Raw genomic sequence first — 27,563 nt, forward strand, 5'->3', positions numbered from 1 at the left:
TATAAGGCTTTATCCTGCTGACTTGTTGGTGAAACTTCCGCGCCTGGTGCGGCTGCTCCCCGTACTTTTCTAGTTCACAGACTTGCTAGTTCTCCCAGGCTTCCTTTTCCGTCTGTGAAGTCGCTTCTCCGCTCGACGGAGTTCGTGATAAGTCTCTGCGCGTGCCCGCGTTCTTTGAGAATGCAACATTACTTGGTATGTGGCAAAAAAAAAAACAAAAAAAAAAACAAAGAAAAAAAAATGTGCCGGCATGTCTGGTTTTACTTTACACAAAATCTCCGCGTACTTCAGCTCGTTGGTTTTTGTTATGGTCAGCACGCTCGCCTTAGCTTTCCTTTGCAACCGTTTCTTATTTTCTACTTTGGTGCAAATAGAGTCTTTGGTGCGGTTAATGGTTTTTTTCGGATAGGTCGATAAGCTTCCGTCTCGTGCCTTCCTAGGTTGCGCCGGCATTGGTGTCTCCTTTCTGCGTTTTGCTGTCCGTTGGGGTGATTGTACCTCTTCGCTGATGTTTCTTTATTGCTTATTGCGCATTGCTGAGTGTCATTTTCACCTTGGATACCTTCTTCGCCAAAGAGCTTCTTGGGATGAGATGTTTTCAACATAATTCATGTTGCTATGGAAACCCTCACGTCGGCACTATTCCTACTTCGCGTGCTTTTGCGTCCCATTTAGCCTTAAAGTCCGTCTGTCTGTCCGTCTGTCTCCATTTCTTCAGAAACAGTTACACCTGTTGATACGAAATTTATTGGAAAGGTAGGAACTGTGAATCCCCTGCGTTCTATGTTTAGTTTAAGGACGATCCCCAGAAACGCAAATTTTTGTTTTCACCGATATAGTCATGAGAGGTATAAAACAAAAGGTTTCCATTAGCACTTTTCGATTCAGATATTAGTGTTGAGATCGATACCAACAGAGGGGAGTGTGGGGACCCGAAAAAGTCAATTATATCAAGGACCTGTTTTCAGAAACTACCCAACCCACAAATCTGAAAAAAAGTCATGGTGGTCCGTGCACATGGTATTTAGGCCCTCACTCCCCGTTATGATATCCGCTCAAATGAAGTTAATAATACTACATTATTACATTTTGAAAATTTACAACGAAACTCTTTTAAGTTCATCCTAGATCTAGCAAAGTAGACTTTGATAGGAGTATCATAATGAAAAGTTTGGTGGAAATCCTACTATTATTAACCAAGTTATAGTAGGTCAAAGTAGACCCTTTCACATCAAATTACTACTCCCCACGAGATAAAGTGTCAGTTCCAAACTGACAGGTTTATTCAACATAGATACCCTACGAGCTATATAAAAGTGGAACCATCGTGTAGCCAAATATTCTTATAATACATAAAAAATCAAGAAAACCTTTCATACCTGGAGCGCCCTGCTTCCGGTTTCCCGACTTGTTACTATTAATCTATTGTTATTTAGACTATCTATCGAAGACAACATTAATGTTTATTCACAATTTTATTCACATTCCTGAAAAATAATTTCAGAAGTCTATACGTGAGTGATACTAACAGATACTAGTATAATATTTTCGATTAAGGAAAACCAACAACAGATAGTAATGATGCATCTGATTTAGTGTGTCGCATGTTACATTTTTCGAAAACATAAAAAATACATGTATTTGATTCATTGATCATTAATGGTTACGTTTTAATTAAAAATAAATTTTTTTAAAAATCTTATAGTGAGGTTATTGCTTTGTTTCTGTGGAATAGTTTGAAATGTCACTATGCTAATATGTGCTTATCATCAATAACTCAACAAACTCTGTTTCTGTAATACTTTTCATGAATATTCATAATAATTTAAATTTGGCTGTCAAGTACACATACCTAACCTTTCGGAAACCTATTTTTTGTTTAACTTTGTTTAGGTCTTTTATCTTTAACTTGCAAAAAAAGACATTACGACTTAATCTTACACTGTGGACTGAACCGCAGTAACTCTCTTAAAAAGACTTACCGACACATACCAAACTATAAACAATTATGCGTAAATCATAATAAATGTTCCTGGTTGAAAGCGAGCTGCATACAAATGAGCATTAATACTATTTGGATTTTACTTTTTTCAGCTGCCATAACTAATCTTTGTCTTTGCCTCTCATTCAACACTTGCAATTTTCGAGGTGGTTCTCCACAGATTGATTTCCTTAGTGGTTAGTGTTTCGTTGTGAGACTGCGTCTTCCATTATAAAGACAATTGCCTGGCATTTGTTGTTTGCTGTCTACTTAAGTAGACTTTTGATGACAATGAAAGTAAATTATTATAAAAGAAATTGTTAGTTGGATCTTTTCCAAAACTTAGTTGGTTATTTATGCGTAACAGCAGCACTTTTTCTCAAGTTTCATTTCGCAATGGGAAAAAGTAAACTACCTAAAAGTATGCGTGTTATTATGTGTTGTAAATATTTAAGGGGCATAATAATAGACCAGTTAGAGGAGCCCAGTGGTTTCATGTGGCAAAGGAGGGTTTTGTTGTGCTTTTTTGCCGTTGATATGGTTGCCAAATGCCTTTGTTGAAGCATTAATTTGAATATCATTAGTTTCAGTTTTATGCAGTTTTTACGTCAATTTGTTCCAGCACTAAATTCATAAATCTTTTGTGATGGTTATTCACTTCGTTTTCAGAAAAACTTCTTCGGGTCACATAATGATATAATCATATTGATCGAGCTCAGAATTTTAAATTACAGGACAATGAAGATGTTCCATTCTTATTGCATATATATACCATACATGCATGTACATATGTTTATGCAAATAGTGAATGGAAAAGCTAGACATTTGCACGCCATTGCAAGCAGTTTGAATATCTCCTACAAAACCCCCAGACATGAAAAAGCCTCCAAAACAACAAAAAATGTTTTATTTTCGTGGGAAAATTTCACAAATTTCTTCATAGTGGTCACTTCACGATGCCTTAATATGCATTCAAAAGAGTAGAAATGTTTGAAGAATATTAAGAAGTTACAGTAGTTGAGGTATTCAAACTTAGACAGAATGAATGGTATTAGTAAGAATGGGCCACAGATCAAACTTATTGAGAGTGTAATGTTTTTTTTTAATAATTTCAGACAATCCTTCAAATAAATTGTAAACATGATTACGTTCAACTATAGTTCATTTGGTAATGGCGATAGCCAAATTAGTATATTATTAAAGTTTATCAATCAGTGGTAGTACTGTTTCTTTCTATACAGCTTTTTATTAAATGGTCTCGTCGTCAGTACCATGTCTTCAATTTACGAAGGTCGTTCCATAAATCATTAGAACTCATGGGAACACAAAATATTTTTTAGGAGGTTTTTTTTTAATTTTTCGGTATAATCTCCCCTCAGCTCTGCATGTTATTCCAAGCGTCTGTTCAACTTAAGATTTTGGAAGGTCCTCAAAATAGCCATCTGTTTTGTTAATGATCTCTTTCTTCTTTTAGTTCGACAATAAAATAAAAGTCACTGGAAAATAAATCCGGTGAATACGGTAGATGTTCTAACAATTTAAATTTTAGCTCGAAAATTGTGGCCTTTGAAAATACGCAAATACTTTCGGTCATGGTTTCGATGTAAGAGCATCTTTCTCATTTTCGAATGATGATGTTCATTCCGGGTTCCTTCGCTCAGCCGGTACAATATGTTAACGAGACGTAATACTGTCCAGTTACTGAGGGAGAAGCTATTTGATTGCATCACTTCAACTGGTCATGACTGCAAGCGTAGGGTATGTCCCTGCGTTCGTGAGACCGAGAAAAAGTGAAGTACTGACCTAACAACTCAATCTTTCTATTGCGGGCGAACAGTTTATAATGCGAAAACAAAACCCTAGGAAAATTGGACATAGTTCAACGAATTGCTTGGCAATAAAGTGCAGCTCCCCAGGCGACTAAGGACGCTTGATGAAGAATTGGAACATCTGAATTGCAGTCTTTGAGAGTGTAATGAAGACTTTTGTCCTATTTCGCGAGGCCAAAGCGGTAAAACGGCTCCTTGGTGGAACCAGGAACTGCAAAGACTGAGGAAATCAACCAGGCGACTTCTGAACCGTACTTGTAAAAGCAATAATTCATAGCGCGCATATAAGAGGCTCGTTAAGTGTTCGAAGCGATACTCCTTTAGTGCGTACTCTGGAACTGGAAAGCGAAAGAGAGACTTTAAGTATCTGCAGAGTCCTTGAAAGGGATGAGTCGGCCAAGTTGGACTTTCTTGGAAAACCCGATGGTACTTTTATGAAGTCTGGAAACTGAAATCCTGGAAGTGCACCATCCAGGAGAACGGGTGGGAGAAGTGGTAGCGGGAGAATTGACGGTTCTTGCAACCCCTTCAGCACATAAGTGCTGCAAGGTGAACTCAAAAACTGCGAAAGCGGTTGCTATCTATGAAAAGATGAACACTTTAGAGCAACTGACATGGATGGCATCTATCCAGCAATGCTAAAGGAAGGTATGGAGTACTTAGATATTGCTAAGAAACTTTCTTCTAGCAGGTCTTGCTACATGCCTACTTCTTGCCAAAAGGTTAAGGCAGTCTCCATACCGAAGCCTGGGAAAGATGAATATTCTAATTCAAAGAACTTCAGACAGATTAGCTTGGCTTCATCCTTGTAAAACGGTTTGGTTGAACGTCACATTCGTGGGAAGGTGCTTAAGTAGTGCCCAATTAATGAAAACCAATATGCTGACCGGCGTGGAAAGTCCTGTGAATCTACTCTTCTTTTCTTTGGTTTCAAAGACAGGGGGGGTAACTCTAATACCCCCAGAGGGCATGGTGTTGATTATACTTTAATTAAATAGATCTATTCTATGCTAACGCAGAGATTGCTGTGTGCTGAAATGGGTGTCGTCACTACATAACGGCAGAAGTAATGAAAAGCTGCCCTCAAGGAGGTGTGCTATCGCCATTTCTGTGGAGTATGCTGATCGACTCACTATTATACGAACTGTAAATTTCGCCAATACACGCTCCAATTGATGGTGATGACGTGGCTGTGCGTGCTGCAGGGAAGACCTTGGCACGGTGTGTAGAAATATAAAACGTTCCGTTGATTTGATAGACAGTTGGATAGAAAAGTGGAAACTTAGAGGTAGACAGATCTCCTTCTCAGAAACTATACGACCGAAATCCAAAGAATATTTTTCAAAAATGCTTTTCATTTCGATATCTGCGCAAATATATTTTCGGTTGTGTGTGTCGTTCTTTCGGCTTATCTTTTAATAAAAAAAAAGACAAATTTTATTTTTTAAATGCCAAATAGTGAGTTTTTAATTGCTCATATAAAGGCATTTCGAGGACCCGTTGTCCTCTTTATCAGTGAGTTTTAAATACTTAAATCCAAACCTTAATTGTTAGTTAATTTTATTGCCCAATTAACCCAAAAAGCCAACTGTTGACGTTTCCCTATATATGATTTTTCACTATCGGAGCAGGTTATTTGATAGATTCCTGTCTTCCTTGGGGTCCTTGACGCTTCCTAATCGTGTCTTCAGTTGATCTGGTCTGCTGGTAGATATTAGTTCGATGTTACGTTTCGTTGGGACGCTTTCATCTGGTAGCGAATTTGAGAATGGATGATAAGAACTCGATGTTTTTTAGATGGTCCCACTTGTGTAAAAGCTGTCGCCAGGTTATTCCTTTCCACTTTCGTCATTTTTTTACTGATTATTCCTTCTATGGTCATCCTGTTGAACCCGCTCTTTTTCGCAGCTTCAATGATGTGGCGTTTCTCATGTTTAAGTTTGAGAAGGAGTGTTGTGATGTTGCTGGGGTGATTCTCTGCGTGGATGTTGGTTTTCGGTAAATGTCGAATTCGATTTTTCTTCTTTTGTTGATGATGAGTAAGTCCAAGAAGGGTAGTTGGTGGTTGTATTCGACTTCCATGGTGAATGTAATATTCTTGTGGACCGTATTCAATTTGTTGAGTATGGTTTCAAACTAGCTTCGTTTCCCAGTTGCAAAAATGTCGTCAACATATCTGGCTCAGAATCTTGGTAAAATACCAAGTTGTTCTATATGTTCCTCTATTCGCTCCATGAAGATGTCGCTGATAAATGGTGATAGCGGATTACCCATGTTGACGTCCCCTATGGTTTTGAAGTATAGATTCCCGAACATGAAGTAGCTTTCACTCATACAAAGGGTAGCTAACTTCATATATTATCGTACTTTCCTTCTCCATTCCCACGGTGATTCGTCGATATTAATTAGTTTTTTTTCTAAGTATGCCAGTGCTTCCTTTACTGGTATGCTAGGAAAAAGGGCTTTAACGTCAAATGAAAGCATACATTCCTCATCCAAAAGTGTTTCTGTGTTTCGAAGTTTTTCAATGAGTTCTTCCCTGTTCCTTATAGTTCGTTTTCCCGTTGATACCCCTAGTTCGTTGAATCTTTGTAATAGCCATCGTGCTATCTTCTGTGTTGGAGAATTTGTCGCCGCTGTAATCTCACATATCTCATTACTTGATTTGTGTATCTGTGGTAGACATCTGACCTGAGGAAGAGACGGGTTTGTTGTCCTGAGCGCTGCTGAGTTCTCTATTACGTCTGAGTATTCTTTTAGAGTCCGTTCAATTCGTTTTATAGAGTCCGGTATTGGGTTTGTTCTTAATTCGTGGAAGTTTCCGTTTTCCAGCTTTTCCACGATCACTTTGTCGTAGCATTTCTGTTCATAATCACTATTTTGTTTCCTTTGTCGGCTTGGAGGTAATAAACATGTTTGGTGTTCGATTCTTCCACAATTCCTTCTTCCATGTTCCTTGCCTTCCTTTCTACTGCTTTTTCTATTATTCTCGTATTGGTTTTCGTATCTCTTCCTTTTCCTTTTCGTATTTATGGCAGTTTCAATGTCGATGATAATTCCTTCCCTTGGAATTTTATTGTTGCAGATCCCATAGTTGAGTCCATTATTAAGCAGCTCTAGTTGTGTTTTTGAAAATGTCTCTGAAGATTTGTTAACGACAAGATTCGCGATGCTTTCTACGTTGGCCTTGATTTCTGATGGTTTTTTGTATCTTAAAAGTTCAGTTTTTTCATCAGGATCGGTCGTTTTCTTCGCTTTTCAGATTCGCAGTCCCACTGGACTTTGCCGATAGTGTCCTCTATAGTTCCTTTCTGTCCTGAAGATTCTTTACCTAGGAGGTGAATGGTATACGCTTTGAGCGTAAGGTTAGAAATTTTTTTATAACAATTATTGAAGCTGTTCCTTAGAAGAAGTTTTTCTAATATTAGTTTTTCTAGTATTAGATCCGGGTATTTGCGGGTTTGCTTTGGTTTGGTTGCTTTTTAGAGTAATGTGGTATTCAACGCAAAGTTTTAAAAAACGAATATCCTCGCTGGTATTAGCTATCATTTTCTTTTGAGTTTTAGCAGTTGATTAAATTTCGACATGAGCTTGATTGCCATTGCTATTTCTCCGGTGGTGTGTATCGTTTTCTCGGCTTATTTTATAATGGAACAAGTCGGGAAATCGGAAGCTGCACGCTTCAGGTATGAAAGGTTTTGTGTATTTCTTTTATAAAGACATTTCAGTGTTCATTTGTTCCATTAGTATGTAACACGAATATATGCATATATTATGCCAGAATGTCAACTTTCAAGCAAATGTTAACACTCGAAGTCTTGAATTTGCAAAGAAGTGACAATTTCGACCTAGTATAACTTTGCTAGTAAAAGCGAGATTCATTTTGTTTTTCACATTCATTCACCAAACTTGGTAGGATTATGCTCTATATTATAGTCTACATTGCTGCAAAATTTCACGGTGCTAGGATGAACTTAAGACGGGTTCTGCAGTCGATTACTGAAAATTATAGTAATATACTATTATTAATTTTATTTGAACATGGAGGGTATTTCGGAGCCTCTTGATTTTTTTCAGATTTTTCGGTTAAGTAGTTTCTGAGAATGACCCCGTTAAAGAAATGATCACTTTCAACCTGCTTCACTTCCCACCTTTCCAATAAATGTCAAAATTAAGATCGGCTTCGGAAAGTACTTTCATTTGATACTCCACATGACTATATTTGGTGAATAAAAAATTGACAGCCCCGTTTTGCATGTATGGGGACTCCCCTGAAATTTGACCTAGAATGATGCGTGCACTGTATGCGTGAGAGTTCACGTTCACAGTTCCCACCTTTCCACCAAATTTGGTGTCAATCGCTACAACCGTCTCTGAGAAAACTGCGTGTGACAGATAGACAGACAGTAAATCGATTTTAATAAGGTTTCGTTTTGCACAAAACCTTAAAAAAGAGAAATTTTATTTTTTAAATGCCGAAAATTGAGTTTTTTATTCCTCATATACCCGTATTTGAGGACCAGTTGTCCTCTCACTATTCGGCATTTAAAAAATAAAATTTGTCTTTCATTATGCTCAAATATAGTTATGAATAGCACATTACTAAATTTCGAAATTTACTGGCAAACCTCCTTTAAGTTCATGTTAGAACCGTATATTCTATTGTGGTTTATGTTACTGCAACATGACAAAAGACAAGGTATTGCTCAGCTTGGAGGAACTCCTGCAATTATCAAAGGAAGTCTCGATAAGTACAAGTTGTCATTTTCGTGTGAGTAATATATGAATGTTATAATAGGTCAGTAGGCCACAGTTGGATTGTTCGTCTGAGTATACAAAGCTTTCTCAACTTTGGTGAGCTTTAGTCTTTCACTTAATATAATTCGTAATCATATTACATATGTTTATGAATGAATACAATTGAGCCGTCAATTCCTGATTAAAACTTTCGAATATGTTGCTCCTTGTTGTTTTTTCTTCTCACTTCTCTCCAGTATCCTCCGAATTCTCGCAGAAACTAAAGAAAAGAGAAAAGAGGATTTATACGCTGATCAGCACTGAAGATTTTGTTAACTTAACACCGTCGTGAAGATCAATATAATAATATAGTATGCAATACTCATATCACTTCTGGAAATTTGCTTGAAAAGGTGTTACGTCCATAACTTTTTGGTTGAGGCTCATCAGCAATGCGAATTCAGGTACCTTTTCATCCTTAAAGTCCAATCCTTCTACACTGTTCACCTTTGATGGAAAATCAACCATTTGCATTCCTCTCTTTAGTTCCACTCAGTAAGGTTGATATTTATTCCTGTTGCTAGGCCTCATTATCGTATAGCATACATATTATATATGCAAGTAATTATTAACAACATCGATTTCATCAACTGTATTATTGTTGTGCAAAATATTGAATTTAAATTGTTGTGTTTAGTCTAAGAATGGGTTTAAACTTTTAGATGTCAGCGATTGGATACAAGATATGAATTAACCAATATTTAGCTTTAATTTTCGAATTTCTTTTGAACTTCAAGAAACCTTAAAATTGGGCAAAATTTCATCTGCATATTACAAAACCAACATCCGGAAGAATCTACCTAATACAATGCATCCATTGTTACGTTTCGCTATAAATAGAAATGATTTAATGAAATTTCAGTTACAGATACCATGAAATCCTCCGTTTGCTTCGCCTATCGTTGAAAGATTTCCCGTGTAAATTATTTTTATAGTCGAGTCATCAATTCATGTTGTTTGTTGTGAATGTTTGCGAGGTCAGCATGTCCCTTTTTTGCTTCCGCACGGACAAATGATGAAACATCTGAATCAGTTAATGAAAATCGACAATAAATTAAATTTCGTTTTAAATCACTCTGCACTCTACTAAATGGGATGAAATTTATTATTTTTTCTTGAGTTATAAGATAACTCGTTAAAGTCTCCAGCAAATGAGTGGTGGATTGGCATGATGTTTCGGTTGAAACACAGATTGATTAGCTGCTATTACTTCACAAGTCGGATGTACAATCCTCTTTGTGTGCCAATATTGTATTTAGTTATCTTGTTAAGTTTTTAGTAACAACCGCAGTGTAAAAAGGTTTATGGTGTAGTTGCTCCATGATCTGCTTTTATTTGGTTCAAGGTAACATGAAACTGTAATAATTCTGAGGTGGAAGGCAATCAAACCAGAGTTTCTTTATATTGTGATGTGGTAATAAATTTGAATTCTCCAGCATGCCAGGGATGAATCTCTTTGCAAAAACTCCGCATGACCAAATATAATAAAAGAACGAGGATGAATAAGATTGTTATAATTACATTCATTTATCATTGCTATAGTTTAATAGCAAATTGGCAGAACATCCTTGAAATTTGAGTTCGCAAAGTGGATTGAAAGTGACAGCACTGAAAAATATGAAGCTAGCATTGATTTGAGGATGGAAAAAATATATTGCGCTATTAAAAAAACCAACGATTAAGAGAGATGCTCTCTGTACTTCTATTAGAAAGTGAAAACTTTGTCCTAAGTATTCAAATTTTAATGCCAGAAGTTCAAACCTACGCGACCACCTCCTGTTTGCCGAGATGGACTTCTATTCACTTCAAGCAGTTGGAGTGCAGGCTCGCCGGTGGATATTTTAGGACATGAATTTAGGAAATACCTTCCATCTTAAGATACCAATACTCCAAAAGCTTTTTTGGTCGGGATTTTACAATTGAGAAGATAAGAATAGATAAGAATAATAATGGAAACTTAATTTGTCAGCATCTGAACATGTTTCAACAAGACTTAAAATCAATCAGTGTGTTATACAGAGTGTCCCGTTCACGATGGAAGAAATTTAATTGGTGGATAGTATTACTTGTTTGAGGAAAAGTGGATCTTTCACCGTTAAAGAGTTATAGCGTTTTTCGTGAATAGTGTCAAAAAAACTAGACCTTACCACAAAATCATAATTTTTCACTACCTCAATCATTTAATTCCAGTTTGATACGTAAAGGTCATCCTCACTTTCACTGTTCAAACTTGAAAAATCGATTTTTCCTCCAAATTTCAATATGCATTATTATAACGGTACTTCAAATTTACAAACCTGAAAAGTTGACAAAAGTAGTCTCATCGTAGCCTTCAAATGATATGTAAAAATAATGGCTTAATTATGGGAAATTTATGAATATTACGCTTAAATGGGAAAAAACCTAGTCTACACTTAAATAATAATTTCAAATGTGAACAATGGAAAATTAATGCCTTAAAACATCAGAACTACCATATTTAAGTGAATTTGCTCCATATTAACCCGCCTATTCCTCCTATTTAATGTGTAATATTCCTAAATTTTCCGTAATTAAGCCCATCATTTTCACATGTCAATGGAAAGGTAAAATATTTTATCAGTTTTTCAGGTTTTGAACTTTAAAGTAAGTTACAATAATGCACATTGAAATTTATATAAAAAGTTTATTATGAAATTTCTTTGATTTTTAAACAGTTGTACCTTCGAGTGATGGTGACCGTTGTATTTGGAAAAATATCCAATTGGAGAAATATCCATTTATAAGTAATTTTCTGTAGCTGTCGAAAGTGATATCAAATCTCGGATTAAATGATTGAGGAAGTAGAAAATTGTGATTTTATTGGGATGGTCAAGCTTTTTGACACTATTCAGAAAAACGCTGACTCCGCAACGACCTATTTTTATCTGTTTGGTTTTCAAAAACAACATTTTTCATGAGAAATTCAAATTTTTGGCCATTTGCCTAAGTAGTAAACAGTGGATGTTAACCCTGCAAAAACGGACCCGCTGCTAACTCCTTTCTCGCGCAATCATTGGACGACCACTGCATGTCACGTCACAATCATACACCAATGAAATTTCACACTTCCTCATCAGAAAACTCGCTTTTGATTAATGGTGGTCGTTAGTTCCGGACTATTACTAGCCCAAACTGTGAATTCTGATGAGCTTTTTAGATATGTAGAATTCTATTCATGATAAATCCTACTCGAACTTTTGATTTTAAATCAACTTAGGAACGATGCTTCCCTTATTGTTGTTGTCATTTTTTTTTGTCCTCTGGGACCCAGCTAATATTCCAAACAAGACCTGATAAAACCCATAAAGTACACCAACAGGACTGATGCCAGGCAATTAGCTTATGTTGCCAGAAACACACGATAAGTTTTAGTATATAAAAGGACGAGTTCCGGGAAAAACAGAATGCATTGTAGAATCGAGGGTGGTTGAGATCCGAAAAATCAAGATTTAGTATTCCTTCGGGTGAAATAAAAGGTTGTCTGCATCCTCCCTCCGAAAGGTCATCAATCATGCAAGAATCTCTACTCAAAAAGATTTGTTGAAGGTTAAAAACTTATTATACCATCTACCCTTAACCGGAAACCGGGTATAATCCTTACACTCTAAGATTATGTGTTCGTTAGTTTCACTAGCCACACATAAGAAGACCCTCCCAAAAAATTGCAAGTTTCCTCACTTATCACCCGAATTTTCAATATGTATTTATGACCCTCGACTTCCGTTTTGAAATCAAAGAACCAGAATGCCATAAATTCCAAAATGATTCGGGGTCCCTTCTTTGCAGTGCTTAAAGGAAGGCTCTCTTGGATACCCGATAGACGAGCTTTCGGATTTTCTGACTGACTTCCAAAATATACTTATATTATATATATACCCGCTAATCCTTTGCTTGGCAGCACCGGGCACTCGCATCGAGTTATTAACCTTTTTTGGGAGACGAAGAACATGGTGGCCTACTTCTATGCAAATATTGCCTTACGTAATCCCCGCTTCCAAACAGCACATAAATAAATGTTTTCTTATTGCCAGCATCGACCCGCTAGCTAAAAATGCACTCTATTGCATGCTATTAATGAAAACCATATAATATCGCGTCGGGAAATCAGAAGGTGAATAGTTCGGGTATGAAAGGTTTTGTATATTTTTTATATAAAAATATTCGGCTAGACATTTATGCCATTTGTACATAGCATGTAATGTATGTGCATATATTATGTCAGAATTGCACTAAAGCGGCGACAGTTTTGTCTTATCATAACTTATAATGCGATTTCCTCCAACCAAGGTAAGTACTTAAGGGGGGTTTTACAGTCAATTACTAAAAATGATAGTGGTATACTATTGTTAACTTTATTCGAATAAATCTCGCTATGGAGGGTATTACGGAGCCTTGGCACGGTATAGCCTTGGAGGCTTCGTGATCTTTTTGTAGATTTTTCGGTTAGGTAGTTTCTGAGAATGTGTCCGTGAAGAAGATGATTACTCTCTTGCATTGAATATCAGAACTGAGGCCAGCATTGAAAAGTACTAATCGAGATTTTTCATTTAATATCCCACACGACAATCTTGCCCCCCCCCTCCTCCTCCCTCTTAAGTTCTACATAGAACGCTATTCACGGTCCCCTTCTTCCACTGTTTCTGAGAAATTGCGAGTGACCGACAAACAGATGGCTAGAGAGACAGTAAATCGATTTTAATAAGGGTTTGTTTTACATAAAATCTTATAAAGGTTAAGATATAGATTAGTTATCGTTTCCGATGCTTATTAGAACTTGAACAACAGTAACAGTTCACGCCCTTTTAGTTTCCATAGACTGGTTAGCAGTTTGGCGTGGAAAGAGGACGGCTCTCAAGAAGTACCAGTACAAGGCCTGAAGAAATTTCTTTGTAGCCTTTTCACCTAATTTCTTTGATTGAAATCTTTAAATGGAAATCTACCTATTAGGATGGAGGTCACCACCATTAATTAATTATTTGTCGGCTGCAAGATGGAGGAGCATTATAAATACCCTGATTTCTCTGGAGGTACTGCTTGTTGGCTAACAAAAGGATGCCCGATGTCACAAGTTTATTTTATAAACCCGATGCTTTAAAGAAGGGAAATCTAGTTTCATCTTCAAAAACAGATTCACTCAGAAGTTTCTCGTAGGTTGTAGATCATACAAAGAAAGCAGAGGATGCGTTGAGGATGATGAGCGTCTTGGTCGTCCTTCCAAGTCTACCAGTGAGAACCGCGTCAACCAGATCAAGGATTCTGTGCTCAAAAATCGTCACTCACCAACGTATCATTTGGCTCAATTCAATCGATTTTGAACGATCAATCGATTTTAAAGGACCAGCAATTCTTGGTTTCTTCACCACAATAATGCACCTTCGCACACACCATTGGTTCTCCATGACATTTTCATAAAAAATTCAATGCATATCGTACTGCAGCCGCCTTATTCGATTGAGGAGATTCAAACCGCCTCGAAGAAGGCCCTAAAGGCGATTCAGGAAATCGATTTTAACATCTGTTTCGAGGACTGGAAAAAAACGTTGGCATAAATGTATTGCATCCGGAGGGTATTACTTTGAAGAAGACGAAATAAATTTCTGTTTTATTTAAAAAGTCTTACTATTTCTTGATCATAGTATTAAATGTTTCACCTTCAACTTGTCGAAGCATTACTTACTTTCGTCTGTGCTATCCTTGTTTATTTGTTCCTTCTGACTGATAACCAATTTGAATTCTCATCATCAGATGCGTTGATATCATCTATAGTTTTCGCTACTTTTAGAACTCAAGGCGGAGCCTTCCTTCAATTTAAAAAGCATCAGTGGGGATTCTATCCGCCCTAACTCTTTCCTTTCTTTGATTGCGGCTTCTGGGTAGCGAGAAGTTTACGTCCAGGTGGTTGACATAGCCTTTTTTTCTTTCTCAAATTTTATCGGCAAGCCTTTAAAGGTTTATGTGGGTGCCGATTTCGTTCTAGGCTTCAAAGCCTATTCCTATATTAGTTAAGATCTGCGCTCTGTTCTAGAACTGGATTTCAATGTTGCAAACAAGTACGATTCAGTGGATACTTTAGTGGAGTTGGACTCTTTCTCAGTTTCGGTGATAACTCTACTATTGTGGTTGACAAAAGTCAACTCGGTTGTTAATGTAAGCGATCTTGGAGGATCGAGGATTGTTGTTCTAATACTATCTAAACTTTTTGCTAATCAACAAACATTGATAATTTCGGGAGTATTTCTTCCCACACAAAGGTACCCCTCAAAGTCTTGAGCGCAGATGACGTAATCAGCATTACACTCGTGTATCCTGCAAGGGCGGTTTGTGACTGGTCCTTATTCTCATTTGGAGTCGAAAGTAATTTTGCCACTTCATCGCTTTGCTACTTGAACTGTTAATTTATTTGCCTTACGCCAGTACTTTATTTTATCCTTTCGCGTTCTTCTCTCCTTGTTTGTTTGTCTTCTCGGTTATTTGGTTCCTGGAGTTTAATCGTCCCTTAAAAAAGCACTGAAAAAAGAATCAATGACTACGTCATCAAGACGCTGGAAGTAAGGCACGATATTTTTACGATGATAGCAGGCTAATTTTTTTCTGATGAGTAAGAAAATTAAAAAGGTTGGACGAGCATACAAACAACCATTTTTTCACACGGGTGATTATATATAACCAAAAGACTTTTTGGGCCGAGAGAAAAGTATATACACTTAATATGAAAGGAGATATGCAATATTTAGAAAAACTTATCCCTCTTGCTGGAGGTGATGAGGAAAGCACTTTCGATAGTGCAGCCACATCATTTGCAGTGTTGGTAACTCATTATCTGAAATTGGACGCAATGTGGATGTGGATGGAACCATGGCCGCGATGGGTCAACAACCTAAACACCGACCTTAAAACCCGGCGAATCCATACAGAATATGTATATCTTACCATCAAGACAAGTGGTGAACTTCTTCCAGAAGAGCCGACTCCACTACCGAGCGGGAAAGCTAAAAAACATTTTTCATTATTTCAAACCATTTTTGTTTGAGGATTGAGGGCCGAAGAGAAATTATTTTTGTTTGATGGTTGAAGGAGTTCTGAGTCCTCATCGACTTGATGTCGGATCGATGATGGGAAAGTTGCTAGTTCTAATATGTAAATACGAGCGAATGCTCCCCGTAAACACATTGGCTTATTTTTTAGCGCTCATTCCTGAAAGCGAATAGATACACCAAAATAACCTTCAATATGAATTATCACTGACACTGAATTTATTAAGGACAAAACTCTACATTTGCAAATACAATGGTGGAATATCCAGCCAATTTTGACTGTTTCCTTAAAAATGACTTCTTTATGCTTTTCTGTTATAACAAGATCTTCACCTTTACCTTGTAGCCTGCAACCAAAAATAATTTTGGAAGTACTCAAATTTCAGTTTTGTTAAGAGTGCCTGAACTTTTCCTTTTATGAAAGCTCTATGTACGTGAATGGATTTATGCACATTAACTTAATAATATTTGCAACCATATGAAAGGAGAACTGAGTGTTTTATGAATTTCAGGTCCCAATCCCGATCTTAACATTAATCTTGTCAAATTATTAACTTCCCATATTTGGCAACAGGTCGATGTCCGTTTTTTTTATGTGGAAAATATTTAATACTTACCTATTTGTTGCAAATAGACGGTTCCTTTCTCCTCCACTAAAAAAGAGAACATCATTTATAATAGCCATCAATCACTTGCAGCCACGATAGAAACTCAATACGATAATTAAAGAAAATAACACCTTAACGCCTCCTCTGAGTCAACACTGAATAGGAAAAAAATTTTGGAAATTGCGATCGATTTCTCCACCAATGTGTGGGTTTTAATATCACAGAAGTAACATACCGATACGATGTTGGCTCAGATCTTTATATGGAACCGCAAACTACTTTTTTCAGGTTTGACATTATGGGATAGGATCGATTATTCCACATGGACCGGTTATTCTTCCTCAGACAATTGGCAGCTGATGTCTTGCACGCTGTCAAGATTTACTCGAATTCCGTGAGTAAGAAAGAGGGTGAATAACCAATGCCGTTGTCTGCCTGTAAAAATTAATATTTTTCTAGGAAAAGAGTTAAGTTTATATCATGCTGAGTTCAGCGAAAAAATCGCATGGTCGATGCCATTAATTTATCAACTGGAATTATGGGCGAATTAAGATTGAGAAACGAGTTGACCTTATTTAAATATACTTTGATTTCTTATGGACTGCAGGGACCACAAATTTCGAAAAGTGGATCTTATTAGGTGATACAATTATGTCCATCGTATTAAGCTCTTTGAGTTTCATAAGGAAGCTTAACTTATGGTGATTTTAAGCCATTCACTTGGGTTACACATAAAAGAACACACATACCAGAAGGAACAGTAGCTGACATCTCATGTTAATTAGCTAATCTGCTACTTTTCTTCCGGGTTTTATATGAGGATTACGCATCGTTGCTATCTTCATTTTATTTGCAGCAGTTCTGATGGGAGATTTTTCTGGCCTGTCATCGTGCACAAAATATTCATTCACGATATTCCATTTTGTGAGCACTTTTTTTTAATGTATAGCTAAGGACTACATATAGTTTTATTGCTTTTCGATAGGTGTAGAGCACCGTCTATTTTAAATTTATTCAGAGCATGGTTTGTCTACAGAGGTTTCTTCTAGGACACTAGAATAAAAAAGTACCCACCATGAATTAGAACTATGAGCGCTCAGGGTGGATACATAGTGAGAATGATTATTTCGTTCAGTCTAATATGGTGCTATTGCCTATTTTCATCTCATGAGGTTCTGCCTGTGGCGGATATGGTATATATATCTACATAATACATATAACAAGCCAAAACTTTTTGTTCATTGCCCAAGAGCGTTCAAATACAGCTAGTAGTGAGATATCCTAGAATGTGTTGGCTTTGATATGCAGAAAAAGAAAATCAAATTATTGCAACAATCACAAAACACATACAATGTTGGATGATCAACAAACTGGTCTCTCTTATTTTTGGAAATGATTGCACTCATCCGAAATAAATATTTACTTTCAGTGAATTTGGAGATGTCTCTTCGAAGGCAATTATAATGTTATGCGTGGCAAATTGTAGTTTTGGTTCTAGAGGCTGTCGAAGTTAGCTAGCATTTCTAGTCCACTGGTCACGTTGTTTCAAAAGCCCTGTTGGAATATTATCACAAGCTACATATGGTGGGCAATATTTCCTAAGTGAACCAGAGTGCGAACACCACGCCATCTTTCTTGCTTCGACGAAATGTGCTTTACTTTTTTCTAGGTCTTCCTGAGGACTTTACACTTCTCCTTTACTGTTCTGCGCCATGGACTTATAAGGAGATCCATTCGTCCGCCATTCGAGAAAATAGGTTCCTCTCTTAAAGTGTGACCTATCCACTGCCACTTCCGTCCTTTCATTAACACGTCTAATGATAACTGGCTGGTACACCCATTTGGGCCATCATTCGAGATTTTCTTGTACTCTGTACCTACGTACACCGATAACACGGCGGATACACATAATATAGAAGACAGAGAGAACATTAGCGCGGAATGACCTAAAGTTGTTGATGATGACGTTGAGCTATCTACATTTCCAAATTTTAGACAAAACAGCAAAGGTGGATCTGGCGCTATTAATGCGTCGGGTGACGCTAAGCTTTTGTTCTATCTTGGCAGAAACAACGTCGCCGACTAGTTATCGCCTTCCTTAGTGCCTTGGCTTCGAATTCTTCTTCTTCTTTTTCTTTAGGTTTTGCCCCTTTTACACGCGGGGCCGGCTCGTCGTGATTGGTTGGCTATAGAAGGCCTGATATGGATGCAGTGACGAGGCTTTCAAAATAGCATCCAGCGTATCAACACATGGTCGTTTCGGCTGGCTTTTTGGTCACTTACATGTTTAGTAGCAAATAAATAAAAGCTAGTAAAGCAAAAGGGAAACTAAATTAAATTTTTCATGTTAACTCGGTTTTATTGGTATTGATATCCAGTCTGATTCTGCTTGCTTCTCTTGCAATCGTGAATGCCCCTCTGTAGCATAAAGCAGTCTGCTATCATTATTATGCTCTAATTTCCTTCATATCTTTTTTCTATCTTCTAGATATCTTGATTGAAACGTTCTTCTTCTCTTTCACTCATAGCTCCTAAATTCTCAGCAGAATAATTCAGGTGAGTTTGGAGAAAATGTACTTTGAGTTGCATGATTTAAGCATTTTTCTGATTATATTTTTATAGTCAGGATTTTTATTGTTACTGAAAAATCTGTCTACAATATCTTTAAATGCGAACTATTCTTGCTTCTGGAAATCTGCTTTGATATTGACAACGTCCTGATCCGCTAGGAGTCCTCCGATATCTGACCCAACAAATATATCTTCTTTTAACTTCCCCTCCGAGAGACTTTGAAACTTTTTAGTCAAGCATTTGAAATATTTCCCGTCTTTGAGGAGATATTTGATAAAATGCTTTAGAGTCTAGCTTAATATGAAGGTGAAGAAAAGGAATGTTTTCTGGCGGAACCAAGTTTTCTCGCAGAATATTATTTTGTCCAATCATAAGGGTGGGAGAGAAATTTTGATTTAGTGCCATTTTTAAAGTCCGAGCTTGAGTCCTGATCATCCTAAGGTTGTATTTCACCTTCATCTGAGTCTGGTATCTCTCCTAACGTAGCAGGGGCTTTGGCACGGATGTTTCTGCGTCACGAGGACGGAGACGAATAATTGAGGAGAGATTTGGGACAAAAAGTAGTAGGCAGCTTATATATAGCTATTATAATATCCAATTACAAAATTAACTGAATAGTATTTCTCTTTTCTTATTAATTCTGGTTAGAGTTCATTCAGAAAAGGTCTTTTATATGTGAAATCCTACTTTGTGAAAAATTGTCCTGTGGTATCGTATTATCGAATCCCACCAAGTGTTGTTTAAATTTCCGTCGAAAATATTCTGCAGCAGCGGAGTTAGTTTCTCTTCTAGTCTCTCAATACACTTCTTGGTTATCGCCGCATTTTTATGGGTTGGTACCTTAAATTTGTTGGGCGAACCAGCCTCTATTTCGTATGTTCTCGACAAAGACAAAAACTCACTGAGGAAGAGGACAACTGGTCCTCGAAATACCAGTATATGAGCAATAAAAAATTTAGAAAAGAAAATGTATTCCCTTTTTTATCTGAGGTATATTTCATGTATTTCCCCCGCTGGTGGGGTATAGAAGCTCACACATTATCTATTTCGTATTGTTAATTTTTCCTATTTAATTTTCCGTGAAACTGTGTTTCAGATGCATCATTATCACACTTATTGCTATTCAGGTGATAAACCTATAAAAATAGGATAACACAAAGCCGAACACAAATACCCATGTCGAATGGGATTTGAATTCGAGGAACGAGATCGAGAGCTGTGTGTTATCAGTGAAGAAGAAACATTGAAAGTGAAGAATAAACGTTGGAAAATGGAATATTGTTTGATCCAGGTTGTTGACAGCTTGGAAGCTCTTTTAACTCAAAGCGATATTTATGTCTCCAGGCCCAATACGGAACTGTGTAAAATTCTAACTCGTTTCTTCGATTTTTGCTTAATCTATTTCTTAGTGCCTGCAAAAATTCTTTTCACAATTATAGGCTAATCGCCGTGATCTCCTATGTATTTTGCTCCTTGTGGAGTCGCATTCGTTATTATATTATTGAATGATTATGAATATGATTTTTCAATTAAGCAATGATTCTTAGTTTATTCATCCACCAAATTTTCGCAAATCGGCTTTATCCAAAAAAAAATACAGAGCCCAAAAATGTTCCTTGACGTCTCTGCAGTGTGCTGTGATTTGATTTTATTGAAAGGTTTGAACAGTTTTTCAAAGTCAACATTATAAAATTGGCAACTTTACCCGCTATTAGAGATATTGGGGGCCTAGTTTAATTGGAAAAATGTGAATGCTGACGTAAAAGATCCGACCATTAATTTTTAAAATGAAACTCTATACTTCTGGTTTATTGCACATCTTTATTATGAAGTGGTGTTCCACAACTGGTGTCCTTTGTGATCGACGTATCAACGAACGTCTTAAATCTAAAATTTACCGCAATGTCGTCCGTCCAGTCGCTCTCTATGGTTCTGAGTGTTAGGCGACCATAAAAGACAATGAACGGCGTCTCGCGGTAATGGAGACGAAGATGCTACGTTGGACTAGTGGCGTCACACGTTTAGATCATATCCAAAATGAGGATATCCGCGATCGTTATGGGGTTGCACCGATCGTGGAAAAGTTGCGAGAGAGGCGTCTTCGATGGTATGGTCACGCAATTCGTGCAAACGAGAATTCACTTGCAAAGATTGGTCTGAACATCGAAGTCGATGGTAAACGACCAAAAGGCAGACCTAAGCAACGGTGGCTTGATAAGCTGGATGGGGATTTGAAAGCCTCGAGATTGCACCCAGATCAGGCATTCGATAGAGCCAAATGGCGAAGCCGATCACGACGAGCCGACCCCGCTTGTGAACGGGACAAAGGCTGAAGAAAAAGAAGAAGAAAAAATATATTTACCCCACACTGTATGTAGTCATCTCGTGGGTTCCAACATACATATTTCCTCTATTGTCCGCCAGGTTAAGGATTAGTACCACTCCTGTCTTCTCCTCTGGTTAGCATTGTTCGTAAAAAGTTATTCGCGACTAAAGATTTACGATTACCGTTATTAATGATTTGTCTAAGTTGGTTGATTAATGAGCAGTCTAATCATTAATCACGATTTACCGGTCAACTTAGAATAAAAGTTAATCAGGATTGCCGAATAGCTTGAAAATCTAATGTAGAATAGGAAGTAAGTCCTTAAATATTTCACAAGGTGATCACTTTGTCAATTAACGATTACCATTGAACGTGATTAACTAATTTACTGGATTGGATTGGATGGACGCTTGATTGGATTGGATTGACGCTTGAACCGGTTAAACCGGTTAAATCTTGATTCAAAAAATAACCTCAATTGAAAAAAGAAAATTTCTCGCCTCTATGATGTTGATCTTTACTAAATTTGGTTTCATTCAGGAAAATTTAATCGTTATCAACATTTTGACTGAAACATCAACAAATGGTAAATTCCATCGTAATAACATTAATTAATGCCCTACACTTGCTTATTTCTATTTGCTACATATATATCTATTTCTAGGGTATTTACGCAATCTCTTTATTCTTCTTCTATAATACTTTTCCCCTTTTATTTGCAATGGGAGTGCGTTATTATCAGCGCACTTGATGCTTTGCAAAATAAACCTATAGTAGCGAGACAAGCGCAAAAATGGGCACATTCATTCATTACGGCCAGGATTCCATCCCGAAGCAACGAGATTGAGAAGCTGACTCACAATCGGTTCAATCAACACGCTGTCAACGACATTTTACTGTATATAGAACCGAGCGAGAGCATCCTATTTTTCAGTGGGGTATTCCTTCAGTTTTGAAGCCCTCATACTCAGTCCTATATTAGAGGACTGAAGGCAAACACTAAAAAGAGATCTTGTCTCTTACAGTTCTTTTTGAATTTTTAATATATTATTCGCAATTATAAATTGGTTTTCCTCTGTTTTAAATATCTCCCTAGCGATACTCATCGTTGAAGTTTCGCCTTTCACATTTGATTTAACCTCCATCTTTTAGCCTCGAACCTTGATGCAGACGCTGTCCCGCGAATTCCTCTTCTCTCAGTTCTCGAGCGATGGGTACAGAGATGTGGATTGCATCATTTATTTATAGATATAGATATATAGATAACCGGTGACATTCTTGCCCGTGGTGTTATTGCATTGAAGCTTCATCAGACATCTCCCTCTTATAATTAGCATTCGACTTTGAGATTACCGTAGTTTTACCGCTTCCTGTGGTTTGTAAACATCATCGCTTTTGGACGCTGTTGCAACACCAAGATCCAATAAGCTAGGACTCCTTTGCTAGATGACCACATCCGCCTGTTATTTCGCAGTGACAATTCCTGTAACCTCATGCTGATGGTGAATTCATAAAAATCCTGTGATGTGTGTATCATATTCCGCTATAGAGGGTTTCAGAATCTCCGCTGTGACGTTGTACCCTCGGATGGCATTGTCTAATCCGTACCAGAGTATCTTATTCGAAGGATATTTCTTGATCAATCTTGTAAAGTACCATGGAACGCCTAACCAGCCAGTGCGTTTTGAACCTATTTATCGAACGTGCCTTTAATCCGTGGAAGCACCTCCTGGTAGATTCTCAACGATAAATATTAGATATACAGTGGATTATATGACTCTTATTCATTCCTTTATGGAGCATAGTTCGTCCGCACAGTTTCAGTTTATAATTTTCATTAACATCATACTTAATGGTGTGCAAATGACAAGTTTAAAGCAGTAGGACAACAATATATAGGGGCAAACCAAAAGTGTTTTTTCCGACTTGTCTTTTTGTCTTATTATTTTTTGCTAAAGAAAGGAATCTGATATGCATGTTCTATGTACTATTTTTTTTTTACTCATTGAAAAATAATGGAAAAATCTGCAATTCGAGTCGCTTTACGCCATTACTGGAAGCAAGGCTTCAGTGCAGCGGCAGCAACAAAAAAGATATGTGAAGCTGAAGGTGAGAACATGGTCTTGGATTTACTGAGCGAAACAGGTTCAGCGTCGACGACACTGACTTCGGAGACAAAACACATTCAGGTTGACCTCCGACTGTGAATTTTCACGCAATCCGTGAAGCCAGTGTAGCAAATCCCTCAATCAGCATTCGTAGATTGTCCGTTAGCCTCCACATTGTCCAAGAATAGACTGAAATCCAAGCTCAACGACGTGTCGAGACTTCCCAAAAATTGTGGCCAAATCCAGGTGACGATCGTTTTGTCAGCAGAATCGTTACTTGGGAAGAAAAGTAGGTTTCAATGCAGACAAACAAAATTGATGGTTGAACCCCGGGTAAATGGCGGAACACGTTGTAAAACGGAATCGATTTTTAAGGAAGACACTTTTGTGCGTTTGATGGACTTTCGAAGGTATAATTCAGTTCGAGCTGGTTCTAAATGGTCGAACCATAGACGTAGACCTCTACTGTGCCCAACTTGATCGGATGTCCCAGGTTTTGATCAATGTAAAGCGCGTTCTCCTGCCAGACAAACCCAAGATAAAATAAAAAACTCGACGCCATTAAACTTTTTCCGCATCCAACCTACAGTCCGGACGTTGCGCCATCTATCACCTTTTTCGCTCCATGGCGCACTTTCTTCATGGCCTTAATTCCAACAATCTAGATAACGGCAAAAACAGATGGTGATAGATGGATTCTAGCTATAGATTCAAATTGTCTTTACTTTGAAATTTAATTCTTTTTCACTTGTTGATATTGTTGTTGGGGCGGTATAGCGCATCAACCACACATATGCGCCATCGCTCGCGGTTAACTGAAATGTCCGTCTGCTCCCACCCCTCCCGGTTTCCCCAGAAGCTCGCACTCCTCCTCTACTATTCTACGCCAAGTGCCTTGGGGCAACCCACTCGTCGGCCATCTAGGGAGAATGGATTCCACTGCATGGCATAGCCCGCAATGCAATTGTCGCCCCTCCTTAATGTGTGCCCTATCCACTGCCACTTCCGCCTTCCTATCACAACGCATACGAGTACCAAACCTGTGCGCCGACCAAGTTGTTCGTTTGAGATGGTCTAAGGCTAGCGTACTCCGATGATTCGGCACAGACAGGTATTGACGAAAGTGGAGTTCACTCTCCATGTACTACTCAAAATTAGCAACACAGAAAGAACACTAGCTCAGAACAATCTCAACTTAATCTTAGTGTTGAGATAACTCGAGGGATTTTAGATAGATTTCGATGCTCTCCTCATTAACGCAGATAGGGTATGTTAGGTGCGATGACTCGCCAGAATGAGACCCTTAGTTTTGTTGGCGTTTATCTTCAGTCCAACTCTACTTTCTTTTTTTCCAAATCCAGAGCCATTTGGCCAAAGTCCATGACCCGGTGAGACGCTAAACAGTTGTTTGAGGTGTTTGAGGAAAGATGTCATTGTTCATTGAATTGCTGCACGTCCTCCGGACAGGGCAGTATGAAGAAGGTCATCATCAACAAGAAGTAATAATATCAGACAGAATACAATCCTGGCTCTGCTTTGAACCTCAAATTTATCTCGATGCAGCACGTGACATTTTGCACCATCATATGTTGCTCTGATAATTACTTTCTCCGGAATGCCCCTCCTACTTAGAGCATTCCAGATATATTGTGAGGGTCTCGGAAAACTGTTTAACGTCAATTCACAATAAAAGTATATTTGTCCCTCCTTCACCGCTAGTTAAGTATAGATTGTCTTCCGTTAATTGTAGAATTTTTTCGGAGCTTGGAGATTGTTAAAGTTCCAACTGCGAAATGTATGAAATATAAAGACTTCTAAACTTTTATCTACACTCAAGGGTAGCTTCGAAGTAAACAAATCGGTTTTATTCTGGTTGCATTCACTCTTTCTCCCTACTTTGCTGACAAACATTTACTACAAAGTTTTTTGGTTCAGTTGAGATTGTGCTGCATTTTCCACTGCAATCTCACTTGCTTACTCATAGAATCATGACTGCTAACAAGATCTTCCTATCTGAAAGACCCAAATGTAAATCAATTGTAGCGGATCTTAGCTAACATGGAGATACCTAAGCATTATCTTCGGTAATAATAATCTAGTCAACGTTAATGTAGCAGTGAACTTTACGAAACAAACAGCAATCACAAGTTGCGTGATTAGAGGTTGGCTTGGCTAACTTCCCAAGTATATAATTTGCTCAGATAGCCATGACTAATAATTTGACTCATGTAATTTATGATTGCATTTGAAGACGATTATAGAAGGTTCCTACGCATCAAATAGTAACTTACTTTCCTCTCGACGAGAACTAATGTCTTCATTAGGTTTATGCTGCGACGGAAGCAAAACGCATCTTCCAGTTTATATGACTTTTCGGGAGAGGAACAGTAGATACAATCAAAAATGTGAATTCTAAGTCCATCAATTGTGTCTGGCTTTTCGATTGGTAACGAGCCATCGGTAACCTTGCTCGGCATTCACTAATGCCTCACTAGGTATAAGACTCACCATGAAAACTTCAGATTACTCAGTGATTTCCATTAAGGCAGCCATTCATTATCTTTCCATTTTCTTTACAGTTAAACGGAGTCAAGTCGAGATCTGGCTTTACAAAAGTTACTTTTGATTAACGAATGCCACCAACGTAACCCAACGTACCGTGTAGGGCGCGTAATATTGCCAAGGAGACGCGTTTGGATGTATAACTTGGACGCAGCAAGAAGCCGCCAAATAAACCTGTCTTTGGGGCCTGCAGTTAAACGGTAGCTGTGAGCTTCTGAAGGATACAATGGAGGTAGCGATCGGCAGTAATGGCAGTCCGCCATTTCAGCGTGAAGTTCGCGAATGGCAACGTGTCGATCCAAATACGGGAGCGCTATTAACCGGTCGTTTGGAAGCTGATCGATGGATTACTGGACCACAGAATGCTTATGGAAAGGTAAGTCGTAGGAATAAGTGTTGCTTGATTTCTCTGTGCAGCGACTGTGGGACGTGCGAGATTTTATTCTTACATTACGTCGAGAATATTTTCTTCTCACTAGTGTGATGTGGTGACAAGTTTTTCTTCGATGTTTGCGTTAATCCCATATAGAAATCATGATCATTTACCAAATACGAGTTTCAATATTCCTCACTTTTCATTGCTGCTATACATTGTATTTGCTAGATCACGAACTGATAGTCAATACATTCAGATATAAATTTAATAGAAAGATTCTCTACAAGATATGTATGTGCATATTCGAAATTGAGGTTTTATTTGAAGCTACTTCAATTGTAGTCACTCTCGAGACGAAGGAAGCAGTGATGGCAGTGAAGAAAATGGCTAGAATAACCAGATTCACGATGAAGAAATCTAATTCAATTTTTTTCTGTTATTACCGCTCCGATTTCAATTTTGCAATTTTGCTACAATTGATTTTTAGCGTGATCTTGCTTGGATAGTCTTAGGCTTCGTTGTAAGACGGAGGCATTCTGTTCGACACTATTAAATCGCCACGATGTCTGCACGAATGATCAAGTATAATAGTTTTGACTTTTATTAGTAGTAATAGTATTTTTTTTCAATTATGGTACCATTAAATTGATTCCATTGAGAATACTGGAAAAATTGAAAGTAATTGCTTGGTTGTATGTAGTCTGTTCGCTACAAAAGCATACACTACGTTAGCTCGGCATTTCGTGTGATGGCCCTGAAAAAATCAAGGCGTAATTACCATTATCGATTCTGTTAGTGCTGTTTTCTTATAAATGGGTAATTACAATGAAATCGATGCTGAATACTGGCTGATTTCAGGAGTATTTATAATTGATTTTATATTATTTTGGAAAGTTATTTGGTTGGGAAAATTAGATAAACGAAAGTAGTCGTTTCAAAAATTTTCCATCATCATCATTATCAGCGGCGCAACAACCGGTATCCGGTCTAGGCCTGCCTTAATAAGGAACTCCAGAGATCCCGGTTTTGCCCCGAGTTCCACTAATTCGATATCCCTAAAAGCTGTCTGGCGTCCTGACCTACGCCATGGCTCCATCTTAGGCAGGGTTTGCCTCGTCTTTCTTTTCAACCATAGATATTGCCCTTATAGACTCTCCGGGTGGGATCATCCTCATCCATACGGATTAAGTGACCCGCCCACCGTAACCGATTGAGCCGGATTTTATCGACAACCTGACGGTCATGGATTTCATCATTGTCTAGGCTACGGAATCGTCCATCCTCATGTAGGGGGCCAAAAATTATTCGAAGGATTCTTCTCTCGAACGCGACCAAGAGTTCGCAATTTTT

The 27,563-nt window shown here is 37.8% G+C and overlaps 1 protein-coding gene across 8 annotated transcripts in view; it reads left to right on the forward strand.

Annotated features, from left to right (window-relative positions):
• LOC119651024 overlaps positions 1 to 27,563 on the forward strand; it is a 145,583-nt gene that overhangs the window by 41,910 nt on the left and 76,110 nt on the right. For 5 of the 8 annotated variants that reach the window (XM_038054328.1, XM_038054332.1, XM_038054331.1 and 2 more), the window contains exons 1-2: positions 25,572 to 25,770; positions 25,855 to 26,213. In XM_038054328.1, the coding sequence (XP_037910256.1) occupies positions 26,064 to 26,213 (150 nt within the window). In that variant the 5' untranslated portion in view covers positions 25,572 to 25,770; positions 25,855 to 26,063. Of the gene's footprint in view, positions 1 to 25,571; positions 25,771 to 25,854; positions 26,214 to 27,563 lie in introns of those variants that run through there. The other 3 variants (XM_038054334.1, XM_038054336.1, XM_038054329.1) reach the window with 2 other exon arrangements.

Source organism: Hermetia illucens, chromosome 3 (assembly GCF_905115235.1).
Source record: "Hermetia illucens chromosome 3, iHerIll2.2.curated.20191125, whole genome shotgun sequence".
Taxonomy (NCBI): domain Eukaryota; kingdom Metazoa; phylum Arthropoda; class Insecta; order Diptera; family Stratiomyidae; genus Hermetia; species Hermetia illucens.